General features: G+C 41.1%; 1 protein-coding gene across 1 annotated transcript in view; it reads right to left on the bottom strand.

The window, feature by feature from the left end:
* Nucleotides 1–5,096: 5,096 nt before the first annotated feature.
* STAG1 (stromal antigen 1) overlaps nt 5,097–20,744 on the bottom strand; it is a 410,571-nt gene continuing 394,923 nt past the window's right edge. The window contains exons 29-34 of the mRNA XM_017528196.1: nt 18,298–18,503; nt 12,870–13,044; nt 10,667–10,777; nt 9,699–9,813; nt 7,213–7,293; nt 5,097–7,124 (exon numbers count right to left, since the gene is read on the bottom strand). Of these exons, the coding sequence (XP_017383685.1) occupies nt 7,101–7,124; nt 7,213–7,293; nt 9,699–9,813; nt 10,667–10,777; nt 12,870–13,044; nt 18,298–18,503 (712 nt within the window). The 3' untranslated portion in view covers nt 5,097–7,100. The remainder of the gene's footprint in view (nt 7,125–7,212; nt 7,294–9,698; nt 9,814–10,666; nt 10,778–12,869; nt 13,045–18,297; nt 18,504–20,744) is intronic.

Here is a 20,744-nt window from a genome sequence, read left to right as displayed (position 1 = left end):
GCGATCTTGGCTTACTGCAACCTCCACCTCCTGGGTTCAAGCAATTATCCTGCCCCAGTCTCCCGAGTGGCTGGGACTACAGGTGCGCACCACCACGCCCAGCTAATTTTTGTATTTTAGTAGAGACAGGGTTTCACCATGTTGGCCAAGATGGTCTCGATCTCTTGACCTTGTGATCTACCCCCCTCAGCCTCCCAAAGTGCTGAGATTACAGTCGTGAGCCACTGCACCCGGACTGGACTTAATTTTTTAAAAAAAATTTAATGTTACTCATTTCGATGCTTAAAATGACCCAGTTTGGTTAGTGGGAGCTCCTTCAAGCTGGCTCCCCAAGTCCTTTTACTATGTCCCACTGATTTTTTTTTTCGTATTTCCTTATTCTGACAAGGTAATGCTCCAGGCTTACATTTTCCCTTGCTCAGACCAGGAATTAGCAATTTCTCCAAGGAGTTTCTTTAATAGGTATGTAGTAGTAGTTTCTTGTTTTCTTTTAGCGGTTATATCATTTAGAAGCTAAAATTGGCACTAGATGTTCACATTGATACTGGAGTATCATTGCTTTGAGGCATTTCAGCAGACAGAACTAGGAAAATTTAAGCAAATACATATATGAGGGATACATGTATATATGAATACATATGTCGTATTTTTAAATCATGAGTTCATACTGAAACTTTTAATCCAACATGGGTGCTGCTTTGCCTTCCCCCGTTCTGTGTTGGTCTCTCTTACCACAGTAATAACCCTGGCTCTCAGTATCCTCAGTGTATTTCAGTCATTTGCTAAGTGCTACCATAGATACAAGTTTCAGAATCACTACAGCTCCATCCTTCACAAGTTCAAGGCTTCTTTGTAGTTCATTTTGTCTTTAAATTGAAGATAACATGGTTAAGTTATCTGAATTAGTAACTGAGTGGTGGTTGTGAAAATGAATTAGTCCTTTTTGCTTGTAAACCACTTTAAAGCTTTTCCTTGGCCAGGCATGGTGGCTCACACCTGTAATCCTGAGGTGGGTGGATCACGAGGTCAAGAGATTGAGACCATCCTGGCCAACATGGTGAAACCCCATCTCTACTAAAAATACAAAAAATTAGCCAGGTGTTGTGGCATATGCCTGTAGTCCCAGCTACTCGGGAGGCTGAGGCAGAATTGCTTGAACCTGGGAAGCAGAGGTTGCAGTGAGCCGAGATTGCACCCCTATACTCCAGCCTGGTTACAGAGTAAGACTCCATTTTAATAAAGATAAAGCTTTTCCTCCACACTGTTGACTTGATTTTACTAAGTAAATCATTAATAGTTTTACCAGAACTGGAGACTAAGTTTGAGCATAAGGACCAACCATGGAGTGCTGATCCAAGACGCTCCCCTGCGCATCCTCTGTGCTTTCTTCTGTGGTGAAAACCCAGGGCTGGCCCTCTCGCTACTGTTGGTTTTCCCTGGTTCTAAGCCCTTGGCTCCAGAGATCTGTAAGCACTGCTTGGACAGTGAATCATTATTTCGAGGTCAACTTAATGTTTGACTGTTTATTCTCCACTCTTCCCATTTCAAAAATATTTCCCCCTACCCCACATTCCCAGTAGCCATTAAGAGTCATTCCTTTTTTTTTTTTTTTTTTAAAGCATCTTTCCTCTTTCCTTCAATTACCAATCCTAGTTGGGCTCTGAAGACTTGCAGCAGTCTCTTCACTGATCTCTGTGGCCTCCCACTAAGCTGGAAATCCTGTTCTCAGCTACCAGACTAACTCCGGATCCAGATTTTGTTGCATTCCTCTGCTCCAGTGCCACTTCCAGAGCTCTGTTTCTCTAGAGTCCTTAGCCTACATAGGTGGTCCTGGACAGTCTGTCGCTCCCTTGGTGGCCTAGTGAGTTTTATGAGCCCACAGTTCTTGCTTTCATGCTTTCTCCTATGGTCCATACAAGAGTACATACAGGCCAGGTGTGGTGGCTCACGCCTGTAATCCCAGCACTTTGGGAGGCCAAGGCAGGCAGATCACGGGGTCAGGAGTTTGAGACCAGCCTATCCAACATGGTGAAACCCCGTCTCTACTAAAAATACAAAAATTAGCCGGGCATGGTGGCAGGCGTCTGTAATCCCAGCTGCTCTGGAGGCTGAGGCAGGAGAATCACTTGAACCTGGGAGGTGGAGGTTGCAGTGAGCCGAGATCGTGCTACTGCACTCCAGCCTGGGCAAGAGAGAGTCCATCTCAAAAAAAAAAAAAAAAAAAAAGTAGATACAAGCTATTTCCACTCCCCACCCCCTTTTTGGAGGGAAGAGAGTCCAAGAATTATTTCACCAGGTTGTGCAATCTGGATACTGGTATGGTAGAGGAACCAGCTCAAGAGAACGCCTGGACTAGCAGCTTTAGGGAAGCCTTGGATGGTGGGGAAACTCCCATACAGAAACCCAGCTGGTCAAAGAAAACCGAAGATGCAAGATCTTGGAAGTTTTGTCAAGCGGATCAGCCTCTATGGACCACGGAATGCCTTGAGAGTAGTGACAGTTGAGTATTCTCTTGGCTGTTGTGTGGGAATGTCTTTCCAGCTGGTGCCCTCACATTAAAGGAAAAAGAAAAAAAAAACACTTTATTTTGTAAATGGGAAATAATTGAGTTCACTGAGCAGAGGGCTGACAAGTGTCTGCCTTTAAACTGAGAGCACATAATATGGTGAGCTGTGGTGTAGGAGGCACTGCTAAGGTCTTGCTGGCCTTGCCTCTGCTTTGTGTTAAGCCACACAGCTAACAAATGGTGAGATTGGGATTTGAACTCTGATGGGTTTGACCCCAAGCCTGTGTTCTAACAATTTTGAAGTACTGCCACTCAACTGATGAGGAAAGTGAGATGGACTTCTAAGCGTTGGCATAAGAGTAGGGGTGAGGGAGGTTGGTGGTCTGTTCCCTTGGACTTGTGTCTCAACCCAAAAAGCTACATTTAGACGGCTTTCCTATCTCCTGCATGAATCCCTTGCAAAGCAGTGCCAACAGTTAGTTAGCCAGTCATCTTTTCAAGTTGCTAGAGTAATGGGGAGCATATCTATAACACATCCTTCTAATGCTTGTTAAAAAGTGCTTTTGTTGCAAAGTTCTTCTGTTTTTTTTTTTTTTTTTGACCCCTGTCTTGGTCTCCCCAGCCCAACTTTCTGCCTCTGGTTGGACTGATAATTTGTCCTGGTAACTGCTGCTTACGATGTGGTCTGCCTGGCCAAAGATGCCTGTGAAGGCTACTCAACCACATGTGGAGTTAACTCTTGATTGAGTTGATGAATCAGCCACTTCACCTATTCAACAGATGTGACTGTTTTGTCTTTCTGGTTTTAAAGGATTTCTGGAGGGCTATGGCTTTACCCTTTTAGAGAGAACTATTGGTCCTCATACTCTGTGTACCTCTGATGTCGGCATGGGATTTCTACAATTCCAAGCAAGAGCTGCAGCCATTTGATGGGCAGTGCCCCAGTCTGGGGCCTTTGTGGAATCCAGCTAGCATATTGTAGCCAATGTGGCAACCTCAATAGTTTTGATCATGTTCCTACTGTCCTGGGTGGTGAAAATATCCCCTTTATGTGTCCTTGGGAGAAAGATCCTTTCTAAAGAGTGATACCTGATAGAGACCACTATAGGACAAGGCACTCAGAAGGGGCAGGGATAGAATCGTATCTGAGCTTGGTCCAATATGAAAAGCCTAAGGCTAGGTGCGGTGGCCCATGCTTATAATCACAGCACTTTGGGAGGCCAAGGCAGGCGGACTGCTTGAGCTCAGGCGTTCAAGACCAGCCTGGCCAAAATGGTGAAAGTCTGTTTCTACTAAAAATAAAAACCTTAGCCAGGTGTGGTGGTGGGTACCTGTAATTCCAGCTACTTGGGAGGCTGAGGCAGGAGAATCCCTTGAGCCCTGGAGACAGAGATTGCAGTGAGCTGAGATCACATCACTGTACTCCAGCCTGGGTGACAGACTGAGACTCTGTCTCAAAAAGAAAAAAGCCAAGCCTGAGTGGCATCAAACCTTTGTTTCCCATGTATATTAGTCCCTGCTTGATGGACTCTCACCTGGGAACAGGGCCAAACAGGGAGTTACAGTCAAGCCAGAAGTGGGAGATTTGCAAGCCTGACCCGAGGGATAGTCCCGATCTAGTCTCATATTCTTGTAACCATCGAGGTGAGCTGTTGGACAGACCATTCTTATATCACCTTCCTTCCTTGGCTGCCTGGAAAGCTTACTTGCTGATTTGTCTTCCACTCCTTTGCCTTTTCTGCATAGGCATGTTAGGCCATTTCATGAACTCAGCCCATATTGCCAGACCCATGAAGTATATAGGGTATGACTTCTTGAGTGAGGAGGTCTAATGCCAACACTACTTTTTTTTTTTTTTTTTTTAAAGATAGGGTCTGGCTCTGTTACCTAGACTGCAGTTCAGTAGTGGTGCAATCTCAGCTTGCTCACAGCAACAACCTCCACGTTAAGGGCTCAAGCCATCTTCCTACCTCAGCCTCCCAAGTAGCTGGGACTACAGATGTGCGCTACCATACCCAGGTAATTTTTGTATTTTTTGTAGAGTCGGAGTTTCACCACGTTGCCAGGCTGGTCTCAAACTCTTGAGCTCGAGTGATCCACTCAACTTGGCTTTCCAAAGTGCTGGGATTATGGGTGTGAGCTATTATGCCTGGCTGAAAACCTCATTTCTATAGCTGCACTCAATCTATGTGGTTTTCACAAAAGGGCACTGCCAGGGTGTAATTTTGCATGTAAGCCCAAAATCTCAAGCTGGGAGGTCCCAGCCTACAGGCCAGTGGACGTTCCCTGAATGCCTCATGCAAAACTCAGTTTGCAAGAGACTCCTCCTAAACAGATGACTTGGCCTACCCACACTCCAGAGAAATCTGAAGAATAAAAGTTAGTGAGCTAGTCCTAAATTCTGCTTTCTTTAAAAAAAAAAAAAAAAAAAAAAAGCCAAAACAACAAAACCCCCAGCTCACTAATATGGGTTAGCTTGCTGTCATTTAACAAATTGTCAGAAATTGTAAACTCTCTCAAGAGCTACAGGACAGGAAATCCTCTCTCTAAAGCCATACCTAGTATGAACAATAGGATGACTACCACAAGCCTGATTTTGAATAGTTTATTAAAGGAAAGGTGAAGCATCAGTTTCAAATTGTACAAAAGGAAAAAAACCTCATATTGCAAATGTACAATTTACAGAATTACTAGCAAAACCAATCAAGGAGACACCGAAAATACAAAAATTTGATTGACTTCAAACTGAACTGGAAACCCATTGGAGTAGATATTAAGCCTTTTTTGTGTGTGGCATGGTAGTCTACCAATTGTCGGCGTCTGTTTTCGATACGAGACTGTCACACAAAGCATCAGTTTGTGCATGTGCCAGGGCACCTCATGGCTTGCTCCCCAGCCAAAACCACAGGGAGGCAGGGCTGGGGTAGACAGTCCAGTCATTCCTGCGCCTTCACTTCCAGTGAGCCCACAATTCTGGGAGAAATTGATGCCCCAGCTCCCCTAACCAACTGGAGCCCAAGAATTGCTGAATTAGCAGAGAAAACATTTTTGGTGACCAAGTTTTTTCAGAACTGTACAAATGTTGAGAAAAATGTTTCGTGTCTGTTTACTAAAAGGATGAATAAAATCATCCATCTTGCTTTCCCGCACAAAAGATGATCACTGGGTGCGCAGAATTTTTAAAAACGTTTTTCGTATTTCATAAAAAGGGAAAGCCTCATGATTCTGTTGCAGCTACTTTAAAAACCAGCCCAGAACAGCTGTGGATGGATTGGTTTGGAAATTCTGAGGCTTACTTTAGAAATCCGAAAGGAAGAAACTAAGCGGGCTTTAAAAAACAATAGCAGCAAGTCGTAAGAGTCTAGGCAGAATGTAACTCTAAACCATTGTAGACGGTCCTGAAGATTAATAATTTCTTTCCCCAAAAAAAGTATTCTTAATATGCACATTTAACACTGAAATGTAGCTGTAATTCAAGGTAAGCTTAGGAACTTCACCCTCTAAGCACAGACTTCTATGCGGCACATACTTCTATAATCAGTAAACTTAATTCACAAAATTAGCGCATAAGGGTATTAAGTGCATGGGAAGTAGACACAGTTATGTTACACTTAAAATTACTTTTGAATGATAAAGGATTTCTTCATGATTATCTTAAGAAAATGGAAATCTGTGTAACTTGAATTTGGCAGGGCATGAAATAAGTGGTAAAAACAGCAAACTGATAACTTGAGAATCATTTTTGTTTTACTGAGAATACTTTATTTGCTGGTAGAAGTTGCTAAAAATGCACAGAACAAATACCAATAGAAAATGCACTGTATTCGAATCTCCCTAGTCTATATAAAATGAACGGTGTACAGCATCTGTTGGAAAAATGGCTGCAAGGACATTTCTTATTTTATGCCCACTTATAAATAAAAATAAACCTTTTTATTCAAGAGTATATAAAATCTGGGAATTCATATCCATATCCACAGAGGGTGTGTGGTTTTTGGCAGAGATGCACTGTATCAGAATTTCATCTTAGCTTGTCAGTGTTCTGCTCCTTCATATTTGTGTTCCACAAGGTCAACCAAATCCAGTGAGCTCCAAAACACTCTTCAGCAATTAGGATGAGCTGCTTACTCATAGGTTTAATAAAAATGGTTAGCTTTTAAAACATAAAAAGGCAAAATGTTAAAACGGTTTTAAATTGTACAACAGGAAAATAAAGTTAAAAATATTTTTTTTTTTACTCAATGTTGAGTTTTCATAAAACAGGTGTATAACAGTGTTTATCTTGACAGCTGTTTTAAAAATTTAAAATTTCTTCCTCCCTCCAGAAAAACACACACATCTGTATTGGGATAAGTCCAATAGTAGGACTCAAATGATTTTCAGGTCAGTCTTTCTGAGTTGACATTCACCAACATTCCCTTGGGTAATTTACATGCTCCTCTTCTGTCACTGCAAAAAGGAACTGACCTTAATCATTTGATTAAAAAACAAATCAGATCACATCAAAAGTGTTTTTCCCCATACAAGCTATCACAGTATATAGGCCTCTAGCTCTAAATAATAGAGTTCCAGATTTGTAAATTTTCTTCAGACTTCAGAACATAGGCATTCCAAATCCCTAGAAAAATGATGAGAAACATAATTATTAATTTCATGCATAAACAGGACCCAGAAACCATAAACAAAAAGTAGTAATTAACATTTACTGAATCATCTTCTATGATAGCTGCAGAGTCAAAGAAGTCTGGCCTTAGCTCAGCTCTCTCGCGCCGATTTCTTGATGGAGGCTAGAAAGAGAAATTGGTTTCTTAGTTTTTTCCTGAAATTAAGACAATGAATTGTGATAATCAGCTAATATTTCTGACAGTATCATAAATACATAGAACTGCTAAGAGTCAATTTTGAAAGGAAGAAGATAATCTGGCTTTTATATGAAACAGATTTTTAAAATAACAGTACTTCTGGCTTTTAATTATGTTGGCAAAAACAATGTGAAAAACTTCCAAGTTATAATGAATAAACTGAACATGTAAATACATATAAATACCTTTGGGCCTATATGCCCAGGACATATCTTCCCTTTAAAGTCACAGAAAAATTATAAAATTGATTAAATACTAGGTGATAAACCTCTGTGAATTCCCCAAAGCAGGTAAATGGAAAGGTGGGAGGTGGGAGGTTACAGATTGGAGTAATACAGATTGGAGTAATATCTCATTTATATTTGCAAAACTTACAAAAGCTTTTCATTATGGAAAATTCACAACATACAAAGCAGAATGTTATGGGCTGAATTATGTCCCTTTAAAATGTGTATGTTGAAGTCCTAATTCAGTACCTCAGAACACACCAGTATTTGGTGACGGGACCTTTAAAGAGGTAATTAAGGTAAAATGAGGTCATATGGGTGTGCCCTAATTGAATATAGTTGGGGCCCTTATAAGAAGGGGAGACACACATACAGGAAAGACCATCTAACGGCAAAGGAAGAAGGCAGCCATCTACAAGCCAAGAAGAGAAGCCCCAAAAGAAATAACCTTCATCTTGAGACTTCTAGCTTCCAGAAATGTGATAAAAAAATTAATTTCTGGGCTAGGTACGGTGGCTCACACCTGTAATCCCAGCACTTTGGAAGGCCAAGGTGGGCAGATCACAAGGTCAAGAGAGACCATCCTGGCCAACATGGTGAAACCTGGTCTCTACTAAAAATTCAAAAATTAGCTGGGCACGATGGCACATGCCTGTAGTCCCAGCTATTCGGGAGGCTGAGGAGGAGAATCGCTTGAACCTGGGAGGTGGAGGTTGCAGTGAGCCGAGATGGCACCACTGCACTCCAGGCTGGGTGACAGAGGGAGACTCCTCCTCAAAAATAAATAAATAAATTTCTGTTTAAATCACTCTGTCTGTGGTATTTAAGGCAGCCTTAGCAAATACACAGAAAAAACAATGATGAATTTCTATGTATCCATCACCCAGTTTCAAAAATTTTCAAACATTTGGCCAGTCCTGTTCTACTGAGTCTGTCTTTTCTTCCCTATGTAATTAATTTCACCTGTAACTACTTCAATGTGTTGTCTATAACTGATGAGAGCTTTTGAAAAAACATAACCACCATGCATTATTCCTAAAAAAAAAAATAAGTTCTTTGTATCATCTATGGTTATAATATCTCAAACACGTCCATATCTCAGACATGTCTTTTCATACTGAATAAGTCCCATATTAGGCATTTAGTTATGCTGAAGCACAGTGGATTTTTGTCAGGCTCAAATTTAAAGCACAAGAGGCCAGATATACATGCTGTGCTGAGACGGAGATCTGGTATGAGTTCTCTTCTAAGAAGGTAAAAAGAAAGAACCAGTTTCTGTTATTGCCAGAATTCAAAATATGACTGCTTTGAAAGCAGGCTTGAAAAACATCCAAGCTCATCCAAATGCCCACTGTTTTGGTCAATGTTACCTCCTCCTCATCTCACCCTTCCTCCCAGAATTCTGAGAGTAAGAGGATTTTTTTTTTTTTTTTGAGACTGAGTTTTGGTCTTGTTGCCCAGGCTGAAATGTAATGGCACGATCTCGACTTACGCAACCCTCTGCCCGCTGGGTTCAAGCTATTCTCCTGCCTCAGCCTCCCGAGTAGCTGGAATTACAGGGGTTTGCCCCCCTGCCCCCCTATTTTTTTTTTTTTTTTTTTTTTTTTTTTTTTTGAGACGGAGTTTCACTCTTGTTACCCAGGCTGGAGTGCAATGGCGCGGTCTCGGCTCACCGCAACCTCCGCCTCCTGGGTTCAGGCAATTCTCCTGCCTCAGCCTCCTGAGTAGCTGGGATTACAGGCACGCGCCACCATGCCCAGCTAATTTTTTTTTTGTATTTTAAGTAGAGACGGGGTTTCACCATGTTGACCATCCTGGTCTCGATCTCTTGACCTCGTGATCCACCCGCCTTGGCCTCCCAAAGTGCTGGGATTACAGGCGTGAGCCACCGCGCCCGGCCTGCTAATTCTGTATTTTTAGTAGAGATGGGTTTTCTCCATGTTGGTCAGGCTGGTCTCAAACTCCCAACCTCAGGTGATCCACCCGCCTTGGCCTCCCAAAGTGCTGGGATTGTAGGTGTGAGCCACCGTGCTTGGCCTAAGAGGATCACCTTACACCAATGCCCCCACATATTTTAACAAAAGAAAAATGTAATTTCTCTACCAGATCGATAACCATGGTGTCCTCAAATTCTTCATTCATATCTTCTAACTGGCTTCGGGATGACATCATCACATCTTCAAAGATGGGCTCAGCATCTTCCTCCATTAGACCCCGACTAATAAGAAAAAGGTATAGTCAGAAAGCTAATCAGACTCCACCATTTGGAGGCCTGGCTGTTTCTCAGATTAGCTCTTCTAACCAACTGAAGTATACCTTCTAATCATGACCTGCAGACTACACAAATTATTATACTGAACCCCAAGACAATTTAGAATCATTCCTTTGGTTCATTCAAGATTTCATCTCACACATCAAATGGAAGTACAATTTTAGATTGAATTAACAATGGTTGTTAACATTTATTTAGCTATGTGTCAATTCCTCTAAAATTCTTATTGGTACTATTATCATACTAATTTTACAAATGAGGAAACTTTGTTTTTTGTTATTTTTTGAGACAGAGTCTCGCTCTGTCACCCAGGTTGGAGTGCAGTGGTGCAATCTAACTTCACTGCAACGTCTGCCTGGGTTTACGCAATTCTCCTTCCTCAGCCCCGAGTACCTTGGATTTGGGTGCCCGCCACCATGCCTGGCTAATTTTTGTACTTTTAGTAGAGATGGGGTTTCACTATGTTGGCCAGGCTGGTCTTGAACTCCTCACCTCAAGTTATCTGCCCACCTTGGCCTCCCAAAGTGCTGCGATTACAGGTGTGAGACACCATGTCCAGCCAGCACAGATGTTTTAGAGCGTGCCCATGGCCATGCAGCTGCCAAGGGGCAGAGCTAGGATTTAAATGCTGAAAGTATTAAGAACCCATTGCCCTCCCTTCCTATCCTATGCTGCATAGCATAACAAGAATTGTAATTTTAACTCCTAAGACCAAACATCAAAGATACCTAAGTCATTTCACAAAATAATGGGCATCACATAGTTGTTAGGTTCTTGTGATACTCAATGTAACACTTACACAGCATGCCTCACTCCAGTTCTCACTTTCATGTAGTTCATTCCTGTTCTGTCCTTCCGATTTAAGTCTTCTAACTTCGGCTGGCCTAACCAAGAGATCTGCATCTGAGGACTAAAAGAGGATGCTATTAATTTTGTAGCAGCAGATGATGAATTTAGCTAATGAGCTTCCATGCTGAGAAAGCCAAGGTAGGTTCACTTAATCCCATGTAGGAGAAATTAGCTGGATTTATTCTGGTGCCTTTTTATAAAAAAGGCAGTAAGTTGCCCAAAGATAGCCATAAGTCTCCAAAAGAAGCTGGCTGAGGCTAATGGTTAGATGCTTAAACTATCGACCTTGTTCCCCAAATCTCTGCCAAACAAGGGTTCTCAGACCTCTGTCTTGGGCTGCTGCCCCACTCACAGGTGTACCTAGCTGGATGGCAGACCCCTAACTAACAGAAATTATGTTGGTCTGGCAGCTGAAGCTCTCCAGAATTCAGCAAGGAAGAATATAGCATCTTTTCTCAGTCTTTATGGAGTCAAATCTCTACTTGTATTCTAAAACTTACTGTCACATGGAAATGTGCGTCAACATGCCTCTTAGGAATTTTTTTTTTTTTTTTTTTTAAAGACAGGGTCTCACTCTGTCACCTAGGCTGGAATGCAGTGGTACGATCTCAGCTCACTATAACCTCTGCCTCTCAGGATCCAGTGATCCTTGCACCTCAGCCTCCCGAGTAGCTGAGACCACAGGCATGTGGCACCACGCCTGGCTAATTTTCTTTTTTTGTTGTTGAGACAGTCTCACTATGTCACCCACGCTGGGGTGCAGTGGTGCAATTTTGGCTCACTGCAACCTCTACCTCCTGAGTGCAAGCAATTCTTATTCCTTAGCCTTCTGAGTAGTTGGGATCACAGGCATATGCCTGGCTAATTTTTGTATATTTTTGCAGAGATGGGGTTTTACCATGTTGCCCAGGTTGGTCTCGAACTCCTGAACTCAAGTTATCACACGCCTCAGCCTCCCAAAGTGCTGGGATTAAAGGTGAGAGCCACCATGTCCAGCCAGGAATTTTATAGGATGTGAACTTCAGTGATTTTTTAGCTAATACAAACTGCCACATGAAGTTGTGTCTAAGTAACTGTCTTTATATCATGTGGTACTAAAACCTATAAACCTGGAACAGGGAAAATAAGGCAGACCATGGCCACTGGGACTGACAAATGGTAAGGTCAGAGAGGCAAGGCAGGCTGCTAAAACAAGGAGAAACTCACCTTGTAGGAAAAGGGGTGAGGATACTGGTTAGGTAACCCATCTAGGGATGCTGGCCATAAGGCAAACCACCTTCTAGGACACTCAGCAGCACAAGAATGCCCAGTTGTACCATGGCGGACAGTGAGTATCCTCTTGGGTTTGAAGGCTGATCCTTCAGAGCAAAGGGGCCTTACGAAAACCCAGGATTTGATACTTCTAACACTGTCTCTATTTTCAGGCTAACTAAATTTGTTCAAGTAAGAGTTCTTCCTCTTATCCATCAGAGTAATTCACAGCATTACCTCACTATACACAGAAACACGAGGATCTCAGAGAATTTCAAAGTTGGATGGAAAACAACAATAAGTTAAGATTTCTATAAGCAAAACACACCATCACTCTCTGCCTTCTCTACAATTTTCTGTGTACTAGAAAACATTTTAATTTCAAGCATTGAGAAAAGTAAGACCTTGATTCTCTTTTTGAGGGCAACTATTCTCAGAATTTATCAAGTTAGATTTTAAAAATTCTTAATCCATGAGAAGTTTGAGTTTAAAATATAAATGTAACAAAACAAAATATTAATTAAATGGATGATAAAGGTAATACAGTCATAAGCTCTTATAGGTTTTCAAGGAAGTAACCTGCATTATCTTCTGGGCAAGTCCCTGAGAAGAAACAGACCTGTCCAATGAAAATGCGCATTCAAACTAAAATTAGCACTTAGTAAGACACCATACATTTAAAGATCTGTGAACTTCCAGGAACTGATATCCCCAACAATGTTTGCAGACTTTTTATAGTTCTTCTCATATAAAGTGCTTACCCTTTGTTTGTGGCTTCATTTCTCATGAATTAAGTGACCAGTAATATGTTCTCATGAACAAATAAAGTTTTTATTAAATAGTTTTACTTTCTTTAAATATATATATTTTTTTTGCCAAGAAGACTAATTTTTGCTACTTACTTGTGTAAAAAGTCTGGTTCAGAACCATGTTCAGACTCGGGCTCTTGAATTTGCTCTCCCATGGGCCGGCTGTTCTCCCGAAGTACAGTAGATGTGAGCTGTGGTGCTGGCAGGGGGCCAGGTGTCTGAATCATGGTGTCAGTCCTGTTTAGCCATGTGTTATCCAGACTCTCATCTGTAAAATTCCAGTTAGGGTCACAGAATGTCGTGGGTAGAGTGAACTCTGGTGACAGTTACAGAGTTGTGAAGAGTGTGGCTCTGCAATTAGAACTGCCTATTTTAAATCCCAGTTCCACCACTTATTTATATGACTTTGTATAAGTCATTAAACTTCCAAAGTTGAGTTTTCTCATATATACAATGGGGACTTCATTACCTAATCTCACAAAGTTGTAGGGACTAAATGAGGTAATGTATGTAACCACTGAATGTTAGCTATCATCACATCATCATCTCTGTAAGTCCCTCCATCTCTAAAGATTCATTCATCCTAGAGGAAGATTGCAGCCAGCCGGAGACCTCTCCTGCTTTTCTTTGCTGAAGCAACAAAAGGCCTATTTCCTGGGCCTGGAAGGGGTTCCAGTCAGCAGCAATTAAAGTCTGATTGGCTTTTGTGGAGAAATAAGCAAATCCCTTGACACAACTGGACAATGATCAATAACTTTTTGCCAAGTTATACATGTGGAGATGGGTTGAGAGGTATACCATTTTCATGCCTCTATGTCTTTCAGAGAAGCCTTCCCTGATTACCCCTACCCAATTCCCATTTACCATTCTTTAAAAATATATTTTTTTAAGATAGAATCTTGCTCTGTTGCCCAGGCTGGAGTGCAGTGGTGAGATCTCAGCTCACTGCAACCTCTGCCTCTGGGTTCAAGTGATTCTACTGACTTAGCCTCTCAAGCAGCTGGGATTACAGGCACCAACCACCACACCCAGCTCATTTTTGTATTTTTAGTAGAGATGGGGTTTCATCATGTTGGCCAGGCTGGTCTCAAACTCCTGACCTCAGGTGATCCACCTGACTTCGCCTCCCACAAGTGCTGGCATTACAAGCGTGCACCGCTGCACCCAGGTGAAGATGGTTTATAAAGATTTGAGCAGATTAAAGCATTATTCACAAACTATCCTGATAAAATATTACCTAAAATTTTTTTTTTTTTTTTTTTTTTTTAAGATGGGGTTTTGCTGTGTTGCCTAGGTTGATCTCAAACTCCTGAGCTCAAAGCAATCCACCCATCTCCCAAAGTGCTGGGATTAAAGGCATGAGCTACTATCCTCGGCCAAGTTTCTACAAACATTCTAAATTATTCTAAATATGATAAGGCTTCTTAAAAAGTATCACTGCTTTGGTTTTCCTTCTCAAGAATTTTAATCACAATATATAGTATGAATCCCATTGCTTTTCCTCTCCTTAAGTCTCAGAGATGTGTGTGTTAGGTTCCTCCTTTGCCATCGAGCATCCTATTTCTCAGGTTTCTGATATTTTGTTAGACACATATGTACATTCTAGATTGGCTTTTCTGTGCTTGGAAATACCCATTGTCTGGTTAACTTAATTCCTCTAATCTGAAGCTCACTACGGAATCTCTTCTGAGTTAACAAAGACATGTTTCATCATCTATTCATAACACTTCATTCAACATTTAATTCAAAACTTTTATTTTCTATGACACTTAAAATTTTATGATAAAAAGATTATCATCACTTAGGTTCTGAACCTGGTAAACTCATCTGTCAGCTGTCTACTACGTCATCTTTTCCAGAAAAATTTTCCTGTATTCATGAAAAGTTTAGTCACTGTCTGTATGTTCCCAGAACCACCTGTGTTTGGTGCATCAGAGCATTGACCATGGTGAAATCAAACAGCCTGTTTCTGTTCTCTCGCTTCCTATCTGCACTCACAGCAGATTAATACCTAATCTGTAGCAACTAGCACAATTCTTAGGAAGGCACTTGGCAGAATCTTACTGAATGAATGGATAACTCCAGGAAGAACTCACTCATCTTAAACAGATGCTTCTAATCCTTTGGAGATTCCTCAATGAAAATATTTCTTGTAATACTTTCTCATTTCCATCTCTGAAGGATGAAACTCTGCAGCCTAAGGGTTCTGCAATGCAACCCATCTTAATCATTTTGTAAATCTCAAATGACAAAGAAGTTTTTTCTTTTTTGTAATTTAAATAAATTAAGTTATCTAGTCCACATAAGCTTCTCTTAATCTTGAAAATGATATTGACTGCACCATTAGTGAACATTATGGCTATTTAAATTATCTAAGCTTTGGTTTCTTTTGTCAAAAATTTAGATAATAGCATTGACTTATAAGACATTTATATACTTACGTGTCATTCACTATGTGTCAGAGACGACCTAAGTGCTTTACAAATATTAGTCAAATAAATGATTAAGTGATATAACCGATGTTAAAACGTGTTCCTAGTACATAGCAAAGATTTGATGAATGTTGGCTAATAAGAATATTACATTCAAGGCTGGGCGTGGTGGCTCACGCTTGTAATCCCAGCACCCTGGGAGGCCGAGGCGGGTGGATTACCTGAGGTCAGCAGTTCAAGACCAACCTGGCCAACATGGTGAAACCCTGTCTCTATTAAANAAAAAAAAAAAAAAAAAAAAAAAAAAAAAATTACACTGAAGAACGGCCAGGCACGGTGTCTCATGCCTGTAATCCTAACACTCTGGGAGGCTGAGGCATGTGGATCACTTGAGTCCAGGAGTTCAAGACCAGCCTAGGTAACATGTGAAACCTAGGCTGAAACCCTGTCTCTACAAAAAATACAAAAATTATCCAGGTGTGGTGGTGCACGCCTATAGTCCCAGCTAGTTGGGGGCTGAGGTGGGAGAATTGCTTAAGCCAGGGAGCCTGCAGCTGGAAAACACTCCAGCCTTGGCGACAGAGTGAGATCCTGTCTCTCTAAAACAAAACAAAACAAAAAAACGCCAGGTGTAGTGGGTCAAGCCTATAATCTCAGCACTTTGAGAAGCCAAAGTAAGTGGATCACTTGAGGTCAGGAGTTCGAGACCAGCCTGGCCAAGATGGCGAACCCCTGTCTCTACTAAAAATGCAAATATTAGCTGAGTGTGGTGGTGGGTGCCTGTGATCCCAGCTACTAGGGAGTCTGAGGCAGAAGAGTAACTTGAACCTGGGAGGCGGAGGTTGCAGTGAGCCAAGATCAGGCCATTGCACTACAGCATGGGAAACAAGAGGGAGGAGACCCCCATCTTATAAAAATAGGGAAAATGCCTGTAGTCATCCTTTAGAGAAAAGTCCAGGCTCCAATATTACAAAGACAAGATTTTACATTTTCTTTCTCTGGACTTTTAAAAAAGACTTTGAAGGCCGGGTGCGGTGGCTCATGCCTCTAATCCTAACACTTTAGGAGGCTGAGGCAGGAGAATTGTTTGAACCCAGGAGGCAATTACTTGAACTTGCGCCATTGCACTCCAGCCTGGGGGACAAGAGCGAGACTTCGTATAAAAAAACAAACAAACAAACAAAAAAAAACAAAAAAACTTTTAAGTCCCAAACCTGTAATTTGAAAGGAAATCTTAAACTTTGGCGAGATTTTATTAAACTTAACAGTAACATTTATATTCTTTTATTCCTTTTGAAATACAGTTGTTTCCTATGAACTAGAAGTTAAAAAAAGAAAAGAAATATAGATGCTGCCTAGTTTACTGACTGATGCTATATATGAGGCATTACTATACAATGGTAACATTTGGATAATTTATTGAATGCTATCTATGTGCCAAGCACTGTGCTTATTAGTACTTTGTATGTACTAAATGGTTTATTTGTAGTATCTCATTTAATATTCACAGAGTAACTGACATGAGAAATACTCTGCTCATCCTTCATTTGATCAATGATTGAAACTTAGAGAGGTTAAGTAATATACTCAAAGGTCACATAGCTGATAATGAGAAGGCTAGGTATGCATTTTGGAACTCTGATGTTATAATTTATGGGATCATCAGTAGTCAATACTGTCTCCCCAATAATGAAAAGAATCATTAGATTTAAATTCGAATTAATTTGCCACAGATTTTAGCCAAACCTTTAGTGAGTAATTTTTTTAGGCAGCACAGGTAAGATGCTAAAAGAGAAGAAGTTATAAAAAGAACAAGAGAGAGAACTCAGATCACAGCCCTCCACTTGGTTTAGAGAAAATTTATTAGAAGCATGGAGAAAGGGGAAGATTATTTGAGAAAATAAGCATTTTTTCTTTGAGGCTTCTCAGTAATTTTAATAGGAATGCTTTGTTTTAACAGAGCAATTTTTAGTTTTTTTTAGATATAGGAATACCTACTATTGATCAGATTTTCATGACACTTTAACTTCCCATTCCCCAGAGTCCAAGAGGCTTATAAAACCAGATTTAGCCATTACTGCCTTTATAAATAAATTAAATAATGGGCTGGCTGGGCATAGTGGCTCACGCCTGTAACCCCAACACTTTGAGAGGCCGAGGTGGGCAGATCATGAGGTCAAGAGATTGAAATCATCCTGGCCAACATGGTGAAACCCTGTCTTTAAAAATACAAAAATTAGCTGGGTGTGGTGGTACGCGCCTGTAGTCCCAGCTACTCGGGAGGCTGAGGCAGGATAATTGCTTGAACCTGGGAAGCAGAGGTTGCAGTGAGATGAGATCGTGCCACTGAACTCCAGCCTGGTGACAGAGCGAGACTCCATCTCAAAAAAAAAAAAGATTAAATGATGGGAGTCTCGCTCTATCACCCAGGCTGGAGTGCAGTGGCATGATCATAGCTCACTGCAACCTCAAACTTCTGGGCTCAAGTGATTCTCCTACCTCAGCTTCCCAAGTAGCTGGGACTACAGCTGCATGCCACCAATTTTTAACAAAATTTTTCTTAGAGGTGGGAGTCTCGCTATGTTTCCCAGGCTGGTCTCAAATTTCCAGCCTCAACTTCCTGATCCTCCTGCCTCAGCCTCCCAAGTAACTGGGATTACAGGTGTGAGGCACCAAACCTGGAGGCCATCACTGTCTTACTGTTCCAACCAAGTGGTAAACTGGAAAACTATTCTGGTGGTATATTCAATTTGCTGCAGAAATCTACCCTCACATTATCTGTATCTCACCTATGTTAGGAAGAATTTTAATGCAATAGCATTGTGACTATGGGGATTGACTTTATAGACCTAGCTAATTGTTTCCTCTTGCTCTGTCCTCCTTTATGCTCCATGCTTCTTCAACTTCTTTTTCCTTGACCCTTTTCTGTCTTACTTTGTCTATTCCAATCTTTTTGCCTTAACATCTCAGTGTGAATCAAATATACAAAGAAATCATGTGCCTAATACTATTACCTTGCTTCAACAGATTATTTGCTACTTTATAAAACCAGACAAATTGTTTGTCTCACAATATAAAGGCAGACTTACCTTCTACTCTTTTTTTATGAAGTGGGGGTCGTCCTTTCTTATTCCTTACTGATGAAGTTTTGCTGCTACTGCTTCCACTGTTCACAGACATTCTATCATCTTCACCCCCAGTGACTAATGAATTTCTATAGGAGATGAGTGGAAGCCATACATCTTCCCTCCTTTCCATCATCTGCTCGGTAAGGAATTTCTCTAAGTATGAATGGCTAGAAACACAATAAAAATACCAGTGATTTTCATGGAAGCAGATCACATATCACTTACTTTTTCTTAATCTGAGGCTCTCTTTCTGCAGGTTCTGAAGAATACCTAAGGACACATAATTAAACTATTAACAATGGTCACCTTTGGAAAGAGGGGGACTGAGAAGTTAAGGTTTTGCTTCACAAATTCCTGGGATACTTAAAAGCAAGAGAGTGTATTACCTAAAGGTGTGTATATATGTATGGTCTTTCCTATATTCTTCCTGTGCTTTTAAACATCAATGTTAAAAAAAAATCGAAGTTTAGCTCAAAAGGATTATTGAGTTTTCTTATAAAGTGTTCAAGCCAAGCAGGATTTCTAAGATGGTGGAGTAAGGAGGCTGGCGTACCCTCTTTCCAGCAAAACAACATTTTAACTGATAAAAACTATAAAATACAATAATTTAAAGTCTCTGCAAATTGTCTTAAGGGCATACAGCAAATGGAGAAAAATTTATTCAAGAAAATTTGGCCAGGTGCGGTGGCTCACACCTGTAATCCCAGCACTTTGGGAGGCCAAGGCGGTTGGATGACGAGGTCAGGAGTTCAAGACCAACCTGCCAACATGGTGAAACCCCATCTCTACAAAAAAATTAGCTGGGTATGGTGGCACATGCTTGTAATCTCAGCTACTCACGAGGCTGAGGCAGGAGAATCGCTTGAACCTGGGAGGCAGAGGTTGCAGTGAGATGAGATGGTGCCACTGCACTCCAGCCTGGGCAACAGAGGAAGACTCTGTCTCAAAAAACAAACAAAAAACTAATACATTTTGGTAAGAACACAGAAGTTTGTAGCATTTGATCTACAACCTGTTCCTTTCCCTTGTTTCCTCCTCCCTGGCACTACAGCTCTGTGTTTTAGAAACTCTATCTAGTCCAGGCAGGTGGCCAAGAAGATGGGGGTTCCCTCTCTCTCTAGTTCTCAGGCTACCCTGAAACAAAGAAGCATACCATTTGCATTTCTCATCACCTCCCAGCCCTGTGTTGTGTAAATTCTATTCTGAACAGCAACCAGGAAAAACGAAGCTCCTTTTATCCCACCTAGCCTCCATTCCTGGGGTAAAACATACCCTGGGCACAGCAGGCTGAGAACACTGGGGCCCTGAATGTCCCACCTCGAACTCCCTGTTGAGAGATTCCATACCTAGGGCAAGCGGAGAACCAGGAGTTATCCACCCTCTACCTTGCTCAAAGAGCCAGAGATCTTATTCTGGGAGAAGAGGGACGCTGTCCCATCCCATCCTATTCTGCCCTCCTCCCCATTTCAGTGGCATAAAAGTTCAAGTTCTGCCTGGTAGCTGAGGCTGACTATAAAGAAGAAACTCTGCAGCTGGAGAGAGGAGTGAGGAGGAAAGGGGTGGTGATGACTTTATTTGGAATGAAATGCAGAAAATTCCTTTCTTAAGGGTGTTGACAACAGAGATCTTGATGGAGTGCAAATGAGAGGGTGCTGGTAGTTCTTTGACACTAGCAGCAACAAATGACAGAGCAAAGCAGCCGGAAGTTCAAGAGAAAACCAGAGAAAGAGACAGCCAAGAAGAATCTTCCTAGAGTCACAGTCAATCCTGGGAGTTGGACATGTTAACTAACTGACTGTAGTAATCATTTTATAACATATATGTGTATTGAAACAGCATAAATACTCCTTAAATATATATTATTTTTTAAAAGGAAGGAAAAAAGCTTTAAAAACAAAGTGATTCTTCATTTCAGCAGCTCCCTTTGATTCATCTGAATACAGCCTACCAAATCCTCCACTGTGCATATGTATCTATATCTACATATCTATATCTCAGCACTGAAAGAATGCTTTATCACCAATCTTTGATGGTTATTAATAGGTTGCTGAGCTAACTTGGCATTTCATATGTTTCTTCTTATATGAAAGAAAGATAATATTTTATTGTTATTGATCTGCTTAAGGAATTGCTGCGCTTAAAGTTTCTTTTGTTTATAGGTTTCAAATTTTGTGAACTTATCTGTTTATCCATTAAGCATATTTGGAACAGGTTAAAAAAATAAAATAAAAAAAGTTTAATTTTTTGGGAGTTGGGAAAGCTATGCACATATCCTAAGCTGCATTCACTCATGGGCAAACAAGGCAAGGGAATGAATGAGGCAGACTTGAAAGCATTCCCCAAGCCACACACAGATCTATCAACATAGGGAGGAAGCTTCACTGGCAAAAGTGGTTTAAACACAACCT

Source organism: Cebus imitator, unplaced genomic scaffold (genome assembly GCF_001604975.1).
Source record: "Cebus imitator isolate Cc_AM_T3 unplaced genomic scaffold, Cebus_imitator-1.0 Scaffold53, whole genome shotgun sequence".
NCBI lineage: Eukaryota > Metazoa > Chordata > Mammalia > Primates > Cebidae > Cebus > Cebus imitator.
Note: the sequence above shows the minus strand (reverse complement) of the source record. Positions and strands in the feature narration are given on the sequence as shown.